At 43.4% G+C, this 17266-nt stretch overlaps 1 protein-coding gene across 5 annotated transcripts in view; it reads right to left on the bottom strand.

Annotated features, from left to right (window-relative positions):
• ECHDC1 (ethylmalonyl-CoA decarboxylase 1) overlaps positions 1 to 9994 on the bottom strand; it is a 35604-nt gene extending 25610 nt beyond the window's left edge. The window contains exon 1 of one of the 5 annotated variants that reach the window (XM_056126101.1): positions 9896 to 9994. Coding sequence is in view for 1 of the 5 variants with exons in the window: in XM_056126096.1 (XP_055982071.1) it covers positions 8629 to 8665 (37 nt within the window). In the remaining 4 variants the exon portion in view is untranslated. Of the gene's footprint in view, positions 1 to 8628; positions 8727 to 9537; positions 9699 to 9895 lie in introns of those variants that run through there. The other 4 variants (XM_056126097.1, XM_056126099.1, XM_056126098.1 and 1 more) reach the window with 4 other exon arrangements.
• Between the last annotated feature and the right edge of the window lie 7272 nt (positions 9995 to 17266).

Here is a 17266-nt window from a genome sequence, read left to right as displayed (position 1 = left end):
GACCTACACAGGTCTTTACACCCCAAAAAGAAAGAATACACATTCTTCTCCAGTGCACCTGAGACATTTTCCAAGATAGACCATGTGCTAGGACACAGAGCATACCTCAATAGAATCAGGAAGATAGAAATAGTATCAACAATCTTTTCAGACCACGATGCACTGAGAATAGATGTGAATCACACATAGACAAAGAGAACCAAATCAAACACCTGAAAATTAAACAACTCAATGCTGAACAACGAGTGGATCAGGAAGGAAGTCAAGGACGAAATCAAAAGATACCTGGAATCAAATGAGAATGAAGACACAAGCTACCAGAACCTATGTGATGCAGCAAAGCCATGTTAAGATGAAAATTTATAGCTCTGCAAACATTTCTCAGGAAGGAAGAAAGGATGCACATAAAAAATTTGACTTCACAACTCAAGATCTTAGAAAAGGATCAACAAAAGGCGCCCAAATCAGACAGAAGGAAAGAGATCATAAAACTTAGAGCAGAAATCAACGACACGGAAACCAAAAAAAATCCGAAAGATCAATGAAACCAAGAGCTGGTTCTTCAAGAAAAAAAAATGAGAGATAAATCACTAGCAAGACTCGTGACGAAAGAGAGAGAGAACCCTAATAAACTGAATTAGAAATGAGATGGGGCATATCACAGCAGAAACCAAAGAAATTCAAAAGATCATCAGAGACTATTTTGAAAGTCTGTATGCCATGAAACAAGAGAACCTACAAGAAATGGAAATTGAAACTTTAATCAAAAGTCTTCCCAAAAACAAAAGCCCAGGTCCAGATGGATCCACTAGTGAATTTTTCCAAACATTTAAAGAGGACCTATTGCCAGTTCTTTTCGAGCTTTTCCAGGAAATTGAAGAAACAGAAACTCACCCAAACAGTTTCCATGGAGCCCGTATCTCTCTAATACCAAAAGGAAACAAAGACACCACAAGAAAAGAAAACTACAGGCCGATATCCCTGATGAACACGGATATGAAGATTCTCAACAAAATACTAGCAAACAGAATTCAACTACTCATCAAAAAGTTCATACACCATGATCAAGTGGGATTCATCCTGGGGATGCAAGAATGGTTTAACACTTGGAAATCAATCAACATAATCCATCATATCAATGAAAGAAAAGATAAAAACCATATGATCATATCAATAGATGCAGAGAAAGCATTTGACAAGATCCAGCACCCGTTTATGATGAAAACCCTCGCCAAAATGGGTTTAGAGGGGACTTTCCTCAATATAGTTAAAGCCATCTACCACAAGCCTACAGCAAGCAGCATCCTAAATGGAGAAAAACAGTCTTCCCTCTAAGATCAGGGATGAGACAAGGATGCCCACTCTCTCCACTGCTGTTCAATATAGTACTGGAAGTACTTGCAATAGTGATTTGGCAAGAAAAAGATATTAAGGAAATTGAGATATGAAAGGAAGAAATCAGGCTCTCATTATTCGTAGATGATATGATATTATATTTAGAGAACTCTTAAACTTCTACCAAGAAACTCCTAGAAACAATAGACTTGTATAGTAAAGTTGCAGGCTATAAAATCAATACCCAAAATTCCATGGCTTTCCTATAGGCAAATAGTGAGAGAGGAGAAAGTGGAAAAAAAAAAAAAAAAACAATCCCGTTCACAATTGTGCCCCAGAAAATCAAGTACATAGGAATCAGCTTAACTAAGGAAGTAAAGGACCTGTACAAAGAAAACTACAAAACGCTACTTCAGGAAATAAAAGAGGACACAAGGAAATGGAAAAATATCCCCTGTTCATGAATCAGGAGAATTAACATTGTCAAAATGGCAATACTTCCCAAAGCATTGTACAAATTCAATGCAATCCCTATAACAATACCCATGACATTCTTCAAAGAAATGGAGCAAACACTCCTGAAATTCATATGGAACAATAAGCCCCCACGAATAGCTAAAGCAATTCTTGGGAAAAAGAAAATGGGAGGAATCAACCTCCCCAACCTCAAACTCTTACTACAAAACGGGGTGAAGAAATGAACAGAAACTTTCTCAAAGAAGAAATCCGAATGGCTAAAGCACATGAGAAAATTCTCTACATTATTAATCACCAGGGAGATGCAGATCAAAACAACAATGAGATATCATCACACACTACAGAGACTGGCCCACATCCAAAAGAACAAAAGCAACCAGTCTTGGCACGGATGTGGCAAGAAAGGGACTCTCCTCCACTACTGGTGGGAATGCCGAATGATTCAGCCCTTTTGGAAAACATTATGGACGATTCTCAAAAAATTAGAAACTGAGGTCCCATTTGACCTAGAGTACCACTCCTGGGAATATATCCCAGAGAAGCAAAAAAGTATAGTCTAAGTGACATCTGCACTTGTTTGTTCATTGCAGCACTGTTTACAATAGCTAGAATCTGGAAAAAAACTGAGTGCCCAAGAACTGATGACTGGTTAAAGAAACTTTGGTACATCTACATAATGGAGTATTATGTAGCTGTTAGAATAGATGAAGTCATGAAATTTACATACAAGTGGTAGCACTGTAGCACTGTCCCTCCTGTTGTTCATCAATTCTTGAGTGGGCCCAGTTAAGGTCTCCATTGTGAGACTTATTGTTACTGTGTTTAGCATATCAAACACATCACTGGGAGCTTGCCAGGTGAGGGCGAGATACTCTCAGTAGCTTGCCGGGCTCTCTGAGAGGCACAAAGGAATTGAACCCGGGTTGGCCGGCCGGCCGAGTGCAAAGCAAATGCCCTACCTCTGTGCTATTGCTCCAGCCCATACAAGTGTTACTACATAGAAAGTATCATGCTAAGCGAAATAAGTCAGAAAGAGAAGGACATAGAAAGATCGTATTCATCTGGGGAACATAAAGTACCAAAATAGGTGACTAATACCCAAGAATAGCCAAAATTAGTACCAGGGGTTTACTCCATGGCTTAGAGGCCAGCCGTACATGCTAGGAGAAATGGCAACTCAGATAGAGAAGGGAGCACCAAATAAAGGGTGTTGGGACGATCCTCCCAATATAGGAGATGCATTGTGAAAGTAGACTATAGACCGAACATGATTGCCATTCAATGCCTCTTTTGCAAACCACACCACCCAAAAGGAGAGAGAGATCAAAAGGGAATGCCCTGCCACAGAGGCAGTGTGGGATGGGGAGAACGGGGGGGGGGGGGGGGGGGGGGGGGTGGAGGGGGGCGGTGGGAAGGATACTGGGATCCGTGGTGGTGGGAAATGGGCACTGGTGGAGGGATGGGTACTCGATCATTGTATAACTGAAACCCAAGCACAAAAATTTTTAAGTCTGCAACTGTACCTCATGGTGTTTCACTAATAAAAATTAATAAATAAATAAATAAATATAAAATAAATTTACTGGCTTTCTTAGTTTAAAAAAAAAAGTAAGTGATCACACGGATCCCACAAATGAGGTGAGCAAACATTTTATTAGAACCGAACATGTCTACTTTATCTCTCCCTTTTAAACCCTGAACTCTCTCAAAAAAAATGCCTATAGTTATTGTTATTGGTATCATAAGTTAATTAATAAAAACATTGGGCGACCCACTTATGAACTGAGGTTAATACTTACTTGGGGCAAGATGGTAAACAGAATAAACAACGAAGGAAAGTACTAAAAGGTTACAAGTTGTGAGATAAAATATCTAATCAGTTAAAGATACCTTTAATAAGTTGAATGCACTAGTTCAAAGGACTGGAGTGCATGGTTTGTATGTAGGAGGCCTGGGTTTGATCCTCCATACCATGTAGTACTATGTATTATGCCTTGAGCACTGCCGAGTGTGGTCCAAAAACAAAACAAAAACTCCTGTTAGTGACCTCATCTGTTGGCCATTCCATACTCCTTTTCCAAAACTCATGGAGTATCTTAATTGTCAGCACTCTCCCATTCCATTCTCTCTTCTACTTATCAATTTAGAAAATTATATATAGTAACTGATTCTATTGTATTACTGACCTGAAGATATCTAAAGGCCTAGAAAGCAAAAATGACACACACACCTAATTTTATAATCTGTCACTATCACTGTCCTCCCGTTGTTCATCGATTTGCTCGAGCGGGCCCAGTAACATTGTGAGACTTGTTACTGGGTTTGGCGAGCTTGCCACGCTTTGCTTTGCCGTGCAGGCAAGATACCCTTGGTAGCTGCCGGGCTCTCCCAGGATATTTTCTGTTAATTCAATGGATACTGCAAGATTTTGAAATTTCAAAATAAATGAATGAATCCAAATGAACATTACAACAATAAGAGGTTGGAAGATAGCAGAGGTGCTTGACTTGCATGCAGCCAACCTGCATTCAATGTGATCCACAGGGAGGACATCTGCCATGAACCCAACCTGGGTTTGTTCCCATATGGTCCCTCTGGCCTGCCAGGAGTCAGCCCTGAGCACTTATAGGCATGGCCAAAAAACATTTAAAAAAAAAAAAACTTGTTTAATGACAGAATAAAGGCAAAAGGAGCTAAAGTATACTACCATCCCCCAAATACTGAAATGAAAGATACTTTACATAACAAAATTATTAGTTCAAGCTGTGAACTCTGCTTCTACTCAGAGAGGAGTTGGACTGATATTTCTGTGTGCATTTAGGTGTTCACACCCAGCGGAGCTGTGGGGAGGGGAGAAGGTAACTCCCACCAAGATGCTGAGGATCCAGGGGCTGGAGGGATAGCACAGCAGGTAGGGCACTTGCCTTGCATGCAGCCGACCCCGGTTCGATTCCCAGCATTCCATATGTTCATCGAGCACCGCCAGGAGTAATTCCTGAGTGCATGAGCCAGGAGCAACCCCTATGCATAACTGGATATGACCCAAAAAGAGCAAAAAAGATGCTTAGTGTCGTCGAGAGGGGCTTGGGGAGCCTGCGGTGGCAGGGATGAAAACCAGGCCTCCACATGCAAAATGTGCACACTAGCACTTCAGCTAACTTCTTGGGCTCCAATGACAATTTTTTAAAAATGTTTATAAAGTCTAGAAGTCCAATGCGCTATCCATTGTGCCACAGGAGCGACAGCACAGTGATAGAGCGTTTGTCTTGCCCACAGCCAGCCCAGCCAAGCCAGGTTCGATTCTTCCGCCCCTCTCAGAGAGCCTGGCAAGCTACCCAGAGTATCTCGCCCACACGGCAAAGCCTGGCAAGCCTGGCAAAGCACGACAAAGCCTGGCAAGCTACCCGTGACGTACTCAATACGCCAAACACGGTAACAAGTCTCAAACGGAGATGTTACTGGGCCCGCTTGAGCAAATCGATGAACAACGGGAGGACAGTTTACAAAGTACGTGAACACACAATCTCTACTGAATCATTAATAAAAATATTAAAACTGGGCCAGAGAGTACAGGAGGCAAGGTGCTTGCTTTGCATGAGGTCAACTCTTGGTTTGATCCCAGGCACTACATATATTCTCATGACACAACCAAGGGGCACATACGGAGCAGTAGCCAGGATCAGCCCTTGAGCACCACAGGTTGTAGCACAACCATCATCCCCGCCCTCCAAATTTTTTTAAATTTAAACTTTAATGAGACCGATAAAACATTTTAACCTATATTTAACATTTGTTGTTGACCATCCATATATTTAAAAGGTCTGGTTGATGATGGTCTCTGTACTCTGTTAACAGACTGACCCTAAAAGACTGAGTTAGGGCTAATTATATCTTCTAACTTTCTCAGAGTGAGAAACAACGTACCCAATGGGACCTGTGGACCTTGACACTATTAGTGGCAAACTTATGTAGGGAACCCAAGATTTAACCTACTTTAGCAGTTTCTCACTTTTTCATTAGAAAGGAAGATAATAGTTTTGAGCAGAAGACAAGTAATTTATATCACACTTTACGGATTTCTGAACATAAAAGTGAAACAATTCCATCGCACGGTACGATCTCTCCACCTCTCCATTTTTATTCTCTACTTTCCTCATACCCTGCTCCCCTTCTCTTTTCTGATAGAATAGAGTCCGAAAAAAAAAAAAAAACGAGGGCAACAAAAACACAGAGCAGAAATTTGATGTGCACTTTTATGTTCATTGCAGTTCTATTCACTCTAGCCAGAATCTGGAAACAACCTGTGTGCCCTAGAACAGATGATTGGTTAAGAAAACTATGGTACATCTACACAATGGAATAGTATGGGGCTGTTAGGAAAAATGAAGTTATGAAATACACTTACAAATAGATGCACATGACAAGTATCATGCTAAGTGAAATGAGGCATAAGGAGAGGGACATAGACTGACTGTACTCATTTGTGCTATGTTAAAAAAAATAATATTAGACTAAACCCAAGGACAGTAGAAACAAGAGCCAGGAGGACTAGTCCATGTTTGGAAGCCTGCCTCAAATGTTGGGGAAGAAGACAGGTGGGATAGAGAAGGTACCACTACAACAAGGATAGTTGGAAACGATCACTCTGGATAAGAACTGTGTGCTGAAAATAGGTAAAGGAAAAAACATGATAATCTTTCAGTTTCAGTACTGAAAACCTCAAAAGGGAAGAGGGAGAAGGAGAGGAAGAAAAAGGGGGGGGGGGGCGGTTGTATGGGTGGTGGGAGGGAAACTGGGAACATTGGTAGTGGGAAATGTGCACGGGTGGAAGGATGGGTGTTGAAATACTGTATAAGTGGAACCCAACCAAAAACATTGTAGTTGTGTATCTTATGGTGATTCAATAAAAAAACTTAAAAAACAAAAGAGGGGAAATCTTAATCCTCCTAAATTTTCTGATCCAAAGATTGAGAATACAATTCAAGGAATCTGACAAGAACCTAGCAAGTAGAACTATACCCTTATCCTAAACCCTCATCCTAATTTTAAAATCAGACTAAATAAATGTTCTGAGGACCAAAGGAGAAGACTCGAAGGGTAATAAGCATAAGAGCCTTTGCTTAGCCAGAGAGAGTGATCCTGGAGTACACTAGAAGTAATCCCAGAACCATTAAAAAAAAAAAAACCTTTCATGCTAGGTAAATAAGGTATTAGCCATATGATACTATTTGTATCTGAAAGTACAACTGAACAAAACCAAATCAAGACTTAAACTGGCAGCATTCCGAATTTGTTTCAGAGTAATAAGGCAATATAAATCTGAGGTATTCACAGATTTTATAAAATTTCTTCAAGACAAAGGTTATGTTTAAAACCTATTAGGCAGGATATATTGGTGTCCTAAGTCAATTCAAATCAGCTGAGCAATAGTTTAGAACAAATTTGCTGGAAAGATAAGAGTCCCCAAAACACCTGGCATCAAAGGCATTATCTCCATTAGTGGCAAGGTTCTGCAAAAGTGACAAAATAGTTTCCCCTCCAAGCACAATGGGGGAAAAAACTGTTTTGTTAAAAGTTGTAACCTCCATTCATCATGCACGAGAATTACTAAACACGGAAAACAAACACAGACTTCACAATTAGCCTAAGGAAAGTAGCAAAAAAGGAAATTTCTGAAATTATTCATTTTGGAATGTCAATCACGATCACGATCATCCTGTTGTTCGTCGATTGCCTCGAGCAGGCACCAGTAACGTCTCCTTCTTCCCAGCCCTGAGATTTTAAAAGAGCCATATTCAATGCTCGTTCAGGGTTAGGAGAATGGGACCCATCAGGTCAATATCTGATCTGAATCCCGAGTTCTGATCTGTAGGCAGGTAGGACAGAACCTACCTTTCAAGTTTCAGGGTACATGGCCCATGTCCTTCCATTTCACTCTGCCCAAATCACCTTTAGTCTTCAAATCATTCAGGCTTGCTTTGCATTTCCAGCCACTACCTAGGCGATCCCTCTATGGCTTACCCTTCATCGTAACTTTAACTCCGGCCCTCTACCAACCCAGGTTCTATAGGAAATAGCCTTCCCTCATGACTCATAGTCGTGCCTTATTAATCCCCAATGCATTTGTTCCTTTAAGCAAATCTTCCCATGCCAGTCTTAAGAATCCGAGCCATCTTTTTCAAGCATCAATTATGTTTTTCTTATATTCAGGGTTAAATGTATAATAGTATATCATGTGTAATTAATCTGTAATGCTATAAATGATAATGCAAAAACTAAAAAAAAATAGTGGCTCTCACAGCTCGCCTAGGTAGAGGCTGGAAATGGAAAGCAAGCCTTGTATCTGAAACATGCTTTCTATCATGCATTGTTGACTGTAAGCATTTTGTTATGCACATTTTGTTTCTTTAATGAGGTGTGTAAGATGCCTTTCTAGATGAAACTGTGTGCCACACTTTGCACTATTCATAACATAATGATAACCTCAAGACTATCAGAAGAAATATTTAAATTTCCATTTTATGAAGGAACCAAATTATTATTATGCTTTTTAAAAAAATTACCAGTTTCCATAATTAATCAGGGTGTATTTTAAGTTCTAACTTTTTTGTTTATTGTATTGTATACTGCATCATTTGAAAACACCAAGGAAAGAATCCTTTTGTTTTTAATGATGCATGAGTGGAAGTAATGCTAGCTGGCAGTATTTGATTGTATGAAATCAATAAAACAATTGTGTTAAAAAAAAAAAAAGAATCCGAGCCATCCATCCGTTTGAAGGTTAACATTCTGCCCACACCTCAGTTCTCCACATACCTTTTTCATTCTCCCCACCACCTCTTTCCGACGCCATTCCAATTCTCGGGAAGTTACTTTCTTGCACTGGAGTGCTGATCAGCGCCTGCGTCCCAGATCTTTCGGGTGAGGACCAGTAAAATAGCCAAGGGTGATCTGATGATGAGACTCCTCCCCCACAGCTCAGCGCCCTGGCGATAATCACAGCCTCACCTTCCCCCACGGGCCCCTCGCCTCCGCCCCCAGAGCTTCCTCCCTCCTAAGCCCGAGGTCTTCGGAGAAGGTCTTTGCTGGGATGCTTTTAGTTTACTTTTTTTTTTCCTCTCTCTCTCTTAGACTCCAAGCAATCCTTGGAATACAGAAGGCTTCCCGAAAGGGAAATAGGAAAAAAGTGGGGGCGGCCGGAGGGTAGGGTCGTTCGGGATTCCCTCTCAAGCTGGCGAATCCTGAATCATTCTGTCCCTTTCAACGGGTAATTTATGCGGGGTTTTTAACGCATGCTCTAGACTCTTAACGTCTATGTGTCAAACTTTACCAGGAACACTGAGGCTCCCAAGAATTCGGAAATGGACAAACTCGGGTTTACGGAAGCATAAAGCGCTCGGGGGCGCTTGGGGAGTGGGGTGGTTGCTGAGCGTCCGAACGGTCCGTGCAGGAAACCAAGTGGCTTTCCTTCGGGAGCAGCTGTCATCCAGTGCACCGGCAAGTCAGCAAAGGGGCCCGGACCTGGCTGACGCCTGGGAAGCCTTCCCCTTAGAAGGGAAGTGCGCTGCGGGCTGGTGGGTGCAGCGTTGGGAAGGTGCTGGCCTGGAAGGCAGCTCGTTAGGATCGGACCCCCAGCGGAGTTGCAAAGCCAGGAGGAGCCCCGAGCACGGCCCGGGTCCGACCCTCCTAACCCCACAAATTAAAAAAAAAATAAAATAAAATAACCTTGAAGTCACACCCCGCTGTTTTCTGCAAAATGTCGCCGACCTCTCCACTTTCCCAAGGAAAGCTTTTGCCCCACCGACCTCCTTCACCTCCAGGTCCGTCCCGGCGCCGGCCACTGTGTCCCCACGGCCAGCAGAGGGCAGTGGGCAGCCGCTATGCGCTCCAGCCCCGCGCCGAGCAGCAGGACGAACCGCCCTCCACCAAGCCCCGCGACGCCCAGGGGACGCTTAAAGCACCGCAGCCCCGGCCACTTCCTTTTCCGCTCCCGCGGGACCCTCTTCCGCTTTCTCCCCTCCTTCTTCCACTTCCCCGAAAGCCTGTTGGGCCTCCCCCCCAGCCCTCCCCCTCCGCCACTTACCCCCACGCTCTTCCGGCTCGCCGGTCCTCCGCTCCGGCCGACGCTTTCCTGCTCTGGGCCTCGCGTCCCCTTTAAGACGCGCCCCCCTCCGCGAGCCACTCACCCGCTCCCCGGGGCCTCTGCCTGGGTCCCGGAAATCCCGCCCCCGCCGCGGCCCCAGCCCGCCCACCCCCACCCGCGCGGCGCTCCTGCAATCCGAGCCCGCGCAGTTGCAGTTGCAGGCCTGCAGCGCGCTGCGCCCCGACGCTTTCTGCACGACCGCAGGGCTGGGGCAACTAACTCCCAAAGCCCGTTTGCACTTCAGACGCTCGTTAATGCCTGGCAGAGGAGAGCAAGAGGATCAGTTTAAGGAAACCTGAAAAGGGGAAGGGGGGAGAAAGATGCATTTTCCTTTCTCTCCCGCGTTCTCTAACGAACACATACGTATTTGTATCTATCCCCACCCCAATTTAACACTCAACATGTGCCCTGCAAGTGATGAGGTTCTCATTAAAAAAAAAAAAAAACAGCAAACTTAAAATTGTATGCCATTACCTCTTGTTCGGAGCAGACCGAAAATGCTCCGCAAGGCAGCTGGAAAGAGGTCTTTTCTCATGATTCTGGGAATTGTCGAAGAAGGAGGGAGAAGAGTAAAGAATAGAGCACTTACGGAAATGCAGATGCCAGTTATAGTTAGGGGAATGTTGTAGTGGGAGGAGCAGAATGTACCAAATGCCCCAGGCCTGGGAAAATAACCAAGTTTCAGGTTATGAATGTGTACCAAGGTGGGCTCTGAGATCCACCGGAAAAATGCCCTAATTAGACTTTTAGTCCACTTTAGTATGAAGTTGGTCGTTTACGTCATTACACTCTCTCGAGCAAAAAAAAAAAATCGCTTGAATCAATGAGAAAGAAAATGATCCGTTGGTGATGTGTGGGTTCATTGAATGTATTTGTGTATTAGTCATGGAAATATATGGTTTAAGCGTTCCAAGTTGGCAACCGCACTGAGGCTTGACCTTTAGGTCTTCTTTGTGTAGATCCCCGATCAAATCTTAAATCAGAACAGAGTGTGTTGTGATAAAGCAAACAAATGGAGTGCATTCCTTGCTTGAACTACTTGGATCTCTCAGGCACGACCTCTCCATCCCTTTCTGCCATGCCCCTTCACCGCGCCCGCCCCATACCACACACACACCTGAGATGCCCCGATGGCCCTAAGAACCTCTGGTCTGCATGAACTGACCATGAACCGAACTCTGAGTATTGGTGAGGTTCCCTGGGTTCCCATCATCCCCACACACAGGATGTGTCCTATGGCAAGACCACTTCATTCCTTGTCACCTTTCTTTTCCAAGTAATAACGTACCAGTTTACCAACAAGGCGAGAATATAAAATGTGTTTTTATATTTCTTTAAGTTCCATAGTCCTTAAGGAATTTTAAAAAAAAGTCTGCCAACTAGGGACTACTCAAGTGAAATGACACAAAAGGACATGAATCTTCAATTCTGTAACTCTAATGTGCTGACCTAGTACAGCACTCAGTTTCTAAAAGCTCTTCAGAACTGTCTCTTCAGCCAGAACTGTCAGGAATAGTTGAAGAGGATGGGAATCTGCCATGAGGTGTTCTGTGGTGCTTGTCTGAGAGTTGGAAGACCCAAAGAAACTGGTACTTGCTTACCAGAGACTGAAGAAAATGGGGAAGTTTTCCATCATTCATGCCTTTTTTTTTTTTACCCTGGTGGTATTCTTCTGTATACACAGCATTTCCACGTACCTGAATATACTACTTTTTGCTGGAGCTGAGAGAGTAGGGTGCTTTAAACCACGTATGTGTGGGACCTGGATTTGATCCCTGTCACCACATATGGTCCCTATACCCCACCAGGATTGATCCCTAAGCACATAGCCAGGAGTAGGCCCTGAGCACCACCAGGTGTGATCCTGAAACAAAGCAAACATCTGTAAATACTTTTTACCCCAAACACCATTATACTCAATTATATGCTAAAAGTTCATTGGCATGATGATATTAGTCATTCTTTGCTGGTTCAGGCTACAAAAACCGAACTGCCATTCCTTTAATCATTTGGACATGTATGGACATGTATAAAAATACATGTCCATTATTCCCCTTCATCCACTTTACTCCTGTTAAACTGCTTTTCTTCCTTTTACCCCAAATCGTGTTTGACTGTCATAACCTTCCTAGATTTTGGCTCAACGTAGCTCTCAATCTTGAATCAAATGTAATTCTCTTTCCTATTACACTTAGGCCATGGGTCCTGACGTGGAGTTCTTCGGCTGATCTTCTCGGTCCTATCTAGGCATTAAAATCACCGACAAAGATCTTGTAGAAGGTGTGGTCTTCTTTATAGAACTTCTCTAGCTCCATGTAGAACTTCTCAATTTCTCCTTCATCATAATTGGATGTTGGTGCGTAGACAACAAAGATAAAAACTGCTGGCAATGAGCTACATCTATTCAAGTGTAATCATCCTATTCGGGTTGTTAGGCATTTGAATGAATCAATGCTCATGGCCAAGTTCACGTTGACAAGGACACCGACACCACTGACACCTCTTTTGTCGCATGTTCGGAGGAACAGTTCTTCTCCAGTGTCGAAAATGGTTTGATGTGATTTGTGATTAATGCCTTTTGGTCTCGGTAGAACCAATGATGTCGTACTTGATCTTTCATGCTTGTACCATCAGGTCCTCGATGGATGCATCCGATGCCAGTATACGTACATGCATTGAAAGTACAGATATTCATTTTTTTGTCTTTCTTTGTTTTGGCAGCCTATTTCGGCCTTGAGATTTTTATCAGCCTCTCATCCTTCTTACGCTGCCATATTGGTGGTGCTTTCAGTGTCAGGGGAAGGAGACCCATTGTAATTACTGGTTTTGGCATATCAAATACACCATAGATAGCTTGCCAGACTCTGCCATGTGGGCAGGATAATCTCGGTAGCTTGCCATGCTCTCCTAGAGAGATAGAGGATTTTAGGATGGCCTTTAATCACCCTTGCGGAAGTTTTCCATGGTTCAAATGGAATGGAATGAACAGGGAAAGAGACTGAGTTCATCATATCGACCAAGATCATCCATGGTAACTCACAGTTCCAGAAGGCTGAATCTAAACGTTGGACATGGGAGTCTCCTGGTGAACAGTTCCACAATGAAATTGACCACATCATTTTCAATCGATGGTTTTGCTGACCGATGTCACTGTTGTCCCAAAATTCTAAATGGGATTGAACCACCATCTCCTTCGTGCAAAATTCTACTTCACAGAGCGGGAATAAAGGGATGCAAAGTTTAAGAAGAGAACTCCCAGAACGACCACCAACTGGGAGTTCTTTGGCACTATTACGGCAACATGGGAAGATGCCATTGTTGACAACATTGACGAGGAATACGATTGACTGGTTCAGTACCTCCATGATTGTGCGAAGAATGTCAAGAGAGAGATAGCCATGAAAAGATGCTTGTCTTTGAAAACTCTTGAGCTTATTTGCCAACAGTGGCTTGTCGCGAGTCTCAGGCAACGATAAGCAAAAGTCTAAGCTCACAAAACACTGTAGAGAAGCTATAAAGGAAGACCTCAAAGAGAGAAAAACAGCAGTGCTGGCAGATGTGGCAGAAGCCAGGAAAAGCATTCGCAACTCCCACCTGTCCTTCGCCAACTACAAGACCAAGATGACTGCTCTCCAACGTCCTGATGGATCTATCACATCTTCCAAAAGGGCAATGGAGAAGATTATCCATGACTTCTACTCGGATCTCTTCGATAACCACGTTCATCTGCCCACATACCAAATCCCGCAGGATGGTTATGTCTTTCTCCCTTCCGAAATCTACCATGCCATTTCACCTGTAAAGAAGTGAACAGCATCTGGTCCAGACAAGGTCAGATCAGAACACCTGAAGAACCTGCCGTCATTACTCATCAATACACTGGCTCGGCAATTCACACACTACCTGTCTGAATGCAAGGTTCCATCCCAATGGAAATCTAGCAGGATTGTACTACTGTACAAGAAAGGAGACATTCACGACATTGGCAACAATCGACCAATCTGCCTATTATCTGTCATCTACAAGCTGTTCACGAGTCATCCTGAATAGGATTGTCAGAACACTAGACTAAGGACAACCATTCAAGCAAGCTGGGTTCTGCAAAGGATTCAGCACGATTGACCATATCCACATGATAACCAAGCTCATTGAGGTTTCTTGGGGTTTCAAGATGCCACTCTGTCTAACGTTCATTGATTTAAAGAAGGCCTTTGATTCTGTTGAGACGGAAGCGGTCATTGAAGCCCTAGCCAATCAGGGCATTCAAGACCAATACATCAAGATCCTCCGTGAGCTGTATTGCAGATTCACTACCAGGATCTCACCATTCTACAAAGAAGTGATCGTTGATGTCAAGAGAGGGGTTCGGCAGGGCGATACCATTTCACAGAAGCTCTTCATTGCCACCCTCAAGAAAGTCATGTGATGACTAGAATGGGAAGGAATGGGAGTGAAGATAGATGGTCAGCAACTACACTACCTCTGCTTTGCTGATGACATTCTTCTTATAATACCAAACATTAGCCAAGCGGCACAAATGCTAGCTGACTTCGACTGTGAGTGTCGAAAGGTCGGACTACAGCTGAATCTTACGAAGACAATGTTTATGAGAAACCATCTTGATCCTGATGTTCCATTCACTCTTAACGAAACAAACATCTCTGAATGCAACAGTTTTGTGTACCTAGGTCGAGAAATCAACATGGTGAATGACCTGGCACCTGAGTTGCGCAGGAGGAAGAGAGCGGCTTGGAACGCCTTCAAGAGCCTAGAAGAAATAGCTAAGAGGACGAAGAACCTCCGGCTTCGGGCACGTCTCTTCGATTCCACTGTTCTTTCCGTATTAACATATGCCTCAGAGACCTGGGCCCTACGAAAACAGGATGAGAACACTATTCAGGTCTCCCAAAGAAGAATAGAAAGAGCTATGCTTGGAATATCACATTTCACTCAAATGAGAGAAAGAATCCGGAGTTCCGACATCCATCAATGATCAAGAATCAGGGACACTGTCTCATTTGCCTAGGTGTCAAAAATCAGATGGGCTGGTCACGTAATGAGATTTAAAGAAGACCGCTAGACTAGAGCTATTACTGACTGGATTCCACAGGATGTCAAAAGATGGTGTGGCCGCCCACCTACCAGATGGTCAGACTTCTTCATCAAGATCCTGAATGATTGGTTAGAGGCTCTTCATGTTCCTAGAACGAACGGACGCCACTGGGCTACACTAGCATGGGACAAGGTCAAATGAAGATGTTACTGGCGCCCGCTTGAGCAAATCAATGATTAACGGGAAGTCAAGTGATCAAGATCAAGTAGCATGTGTTCTAAAATTATGTATCACAAGTCAAAATTATTTTTATATTCAAGATATAACCTGTCTTATTTATTATTACTCACAACTTTAGACTTTCTCATTTACAGAAAAGAAATGACCAAGAATAATTTCTTCTTTAGTTTACCATTATTTAAAGATTTTCTTATCTGAATAATTTTTGGATGTTTATAGTAAACATTGTTACTGTGTTTGGCATATCGAATACGTCATGGGGAGCTTTCCAGGCTCTGCCGTGCGGGCGAGATACTCTCGGTAGCTTGCCGGGCTCTCTGAGAGGGGTGGAGGAATCGAACTCGGGTCGGCCATGTTGGCTGCGTGCAAGGCAAATGCCCTACCGCTGGGCTATTCAACAGAATTATACTGGCACCTGGGGAATTTAGTTGAGAGTTTTCTACTCTTTTATTGAGCAATCTGTGTCCATAAGACATTTCCTTTTTTTTTTTAATTTTTTTTATTAGTGGAACACCATGAGGTACAGTTGTAGACTTACAAATTTTTGTGATTGGGTTTCTGTTGTACAATGATCGAGTACCCATCCCTCCACCAGTGCCCATTTTCCACCACCACTGTTCCCAGTACCCCTCCCACCGCCTTCATACCCCCATCCCACCCTGCCTCTGTGGCATGGTGCTCCCTTTTGTTCTCTCTCTCTCTTTGGGTGCTGTGGCCTACAAAAGAGGCATCGAGTGGCAACATGTTCGGTCTAGAGTCTAGTCTCAGCATGTTTCTCCCATCCTGGGGGAATCCTCCCAATACCTCCCATTTGGTTCTCCATTCTACATCTAGGCTGCCTTTACCCCTAGAGTGTGAAGCTGGCCTCCAAGCCATGGAGTAAACTTCTTGATATTTATCTCGGCCATTCTTAGGTGTTAGTCTCCTATTTTGTTACTTTATGTTTCCCAGATGAATGCAATCTTTCTATGTCTATCCCTCTCTTTCTGACTCATTTCGCTTAGCATGATACTTTCCATGTAGTACCACTTGTACGTAAATTTTATTACTTCATCCTTTATGACAGCTATATAATATTCCATTGTGTAGATGTACGAAAGTTTCTTTAACCAGTCATCTGTTCTCGGGCACTCAGGTTTTTCCAGATTCTAGCTATTGTAAACAGTGCTGCAATGGACAGACAACTGCAGATGTCGTTTCGACTATACTTTTTGCCTCTCCAGGGCATATTCCCAGGAGTGGTATTGCTGGGTCAAATGGGAGCTCAATTTCTAGTTTTTTGAGAATCATCCATACTGTTTTCCAGAAGGGCTGAACCAGTTGGCATTCCCACCAGCAGTGAAAGAGGGTCCCTTTCTCGCCACATCCATGCCAGCACCGGTTGCTTTTGTTCTTGTAGATGTGGATCAGTCTCTGTGGTGTGAAATGATATTTCATTGTTGTTTTGATCTGCATCTCCCTGATGATTAATGGTGTAGAGCATTTTCTCATGTGTCCATAAGACATTTCTTTCGATACAGAAGCAGTAGATTTAATCATTCATACATGTCATTCAGGAAGGTTGTGGGGAAGTAATCTTTTGCATTTAGAACTGAAACTAGCAAAACCTTAAACACTTCAGAATTATCAGCAACTCAATCAATTACTAAAATGAAACCTGAACTTCAACAATGATTTCTGGAACTTTTATATCTTAGAAGATTCTATTGTATCGGACGAGCCTCACACATGAAGGAACCGGCAGAGGAACCCACGTATGCGGAACCTGGGGTGTAGATCTCCAAGCCTGCTCAGATTGGGACTGGGCCTCCTCCACCCAGATCCCCCATATTCCAGTAGTCCTATCAACAGCCAAGACCCAGAGACTATAAAACCCAGCTCCTGGAAGAGAACAGAGCAGAATCTCCTGCCGCTGTGCCTGGCTGTCTTCACCGGGGCTCCTTGGAGGGGGGTGGGTTGAGTTTCTCTCCCAACCCCAAGCAGAGTCCCAGCTTCTGAAGACCTCCGGTTCCAGCCAC

The sequence above is a fragment of the Sorex fumeus genome, unplaced genomic scaffold (assembly GCF_029834395.1).
Source record: "Sorex fumeus unplaced genomic scaffold, SorFum_2.1 ptg000061l, whole genome shotgun sequence".
In the NCBI taxonomy this organism is placed as follows: domain Eukaryota; kingdom Metazoa; phylum Chordata; class Mammalia; order Eulipotyphla; family Soricidae; genus Sorex; species Sorex fumeus.
The sequence above is the reverse complement of the archived record's forward strand: the minus strand, read 5'-3'. Positions and strand labels throughout refer to the sequence as shown.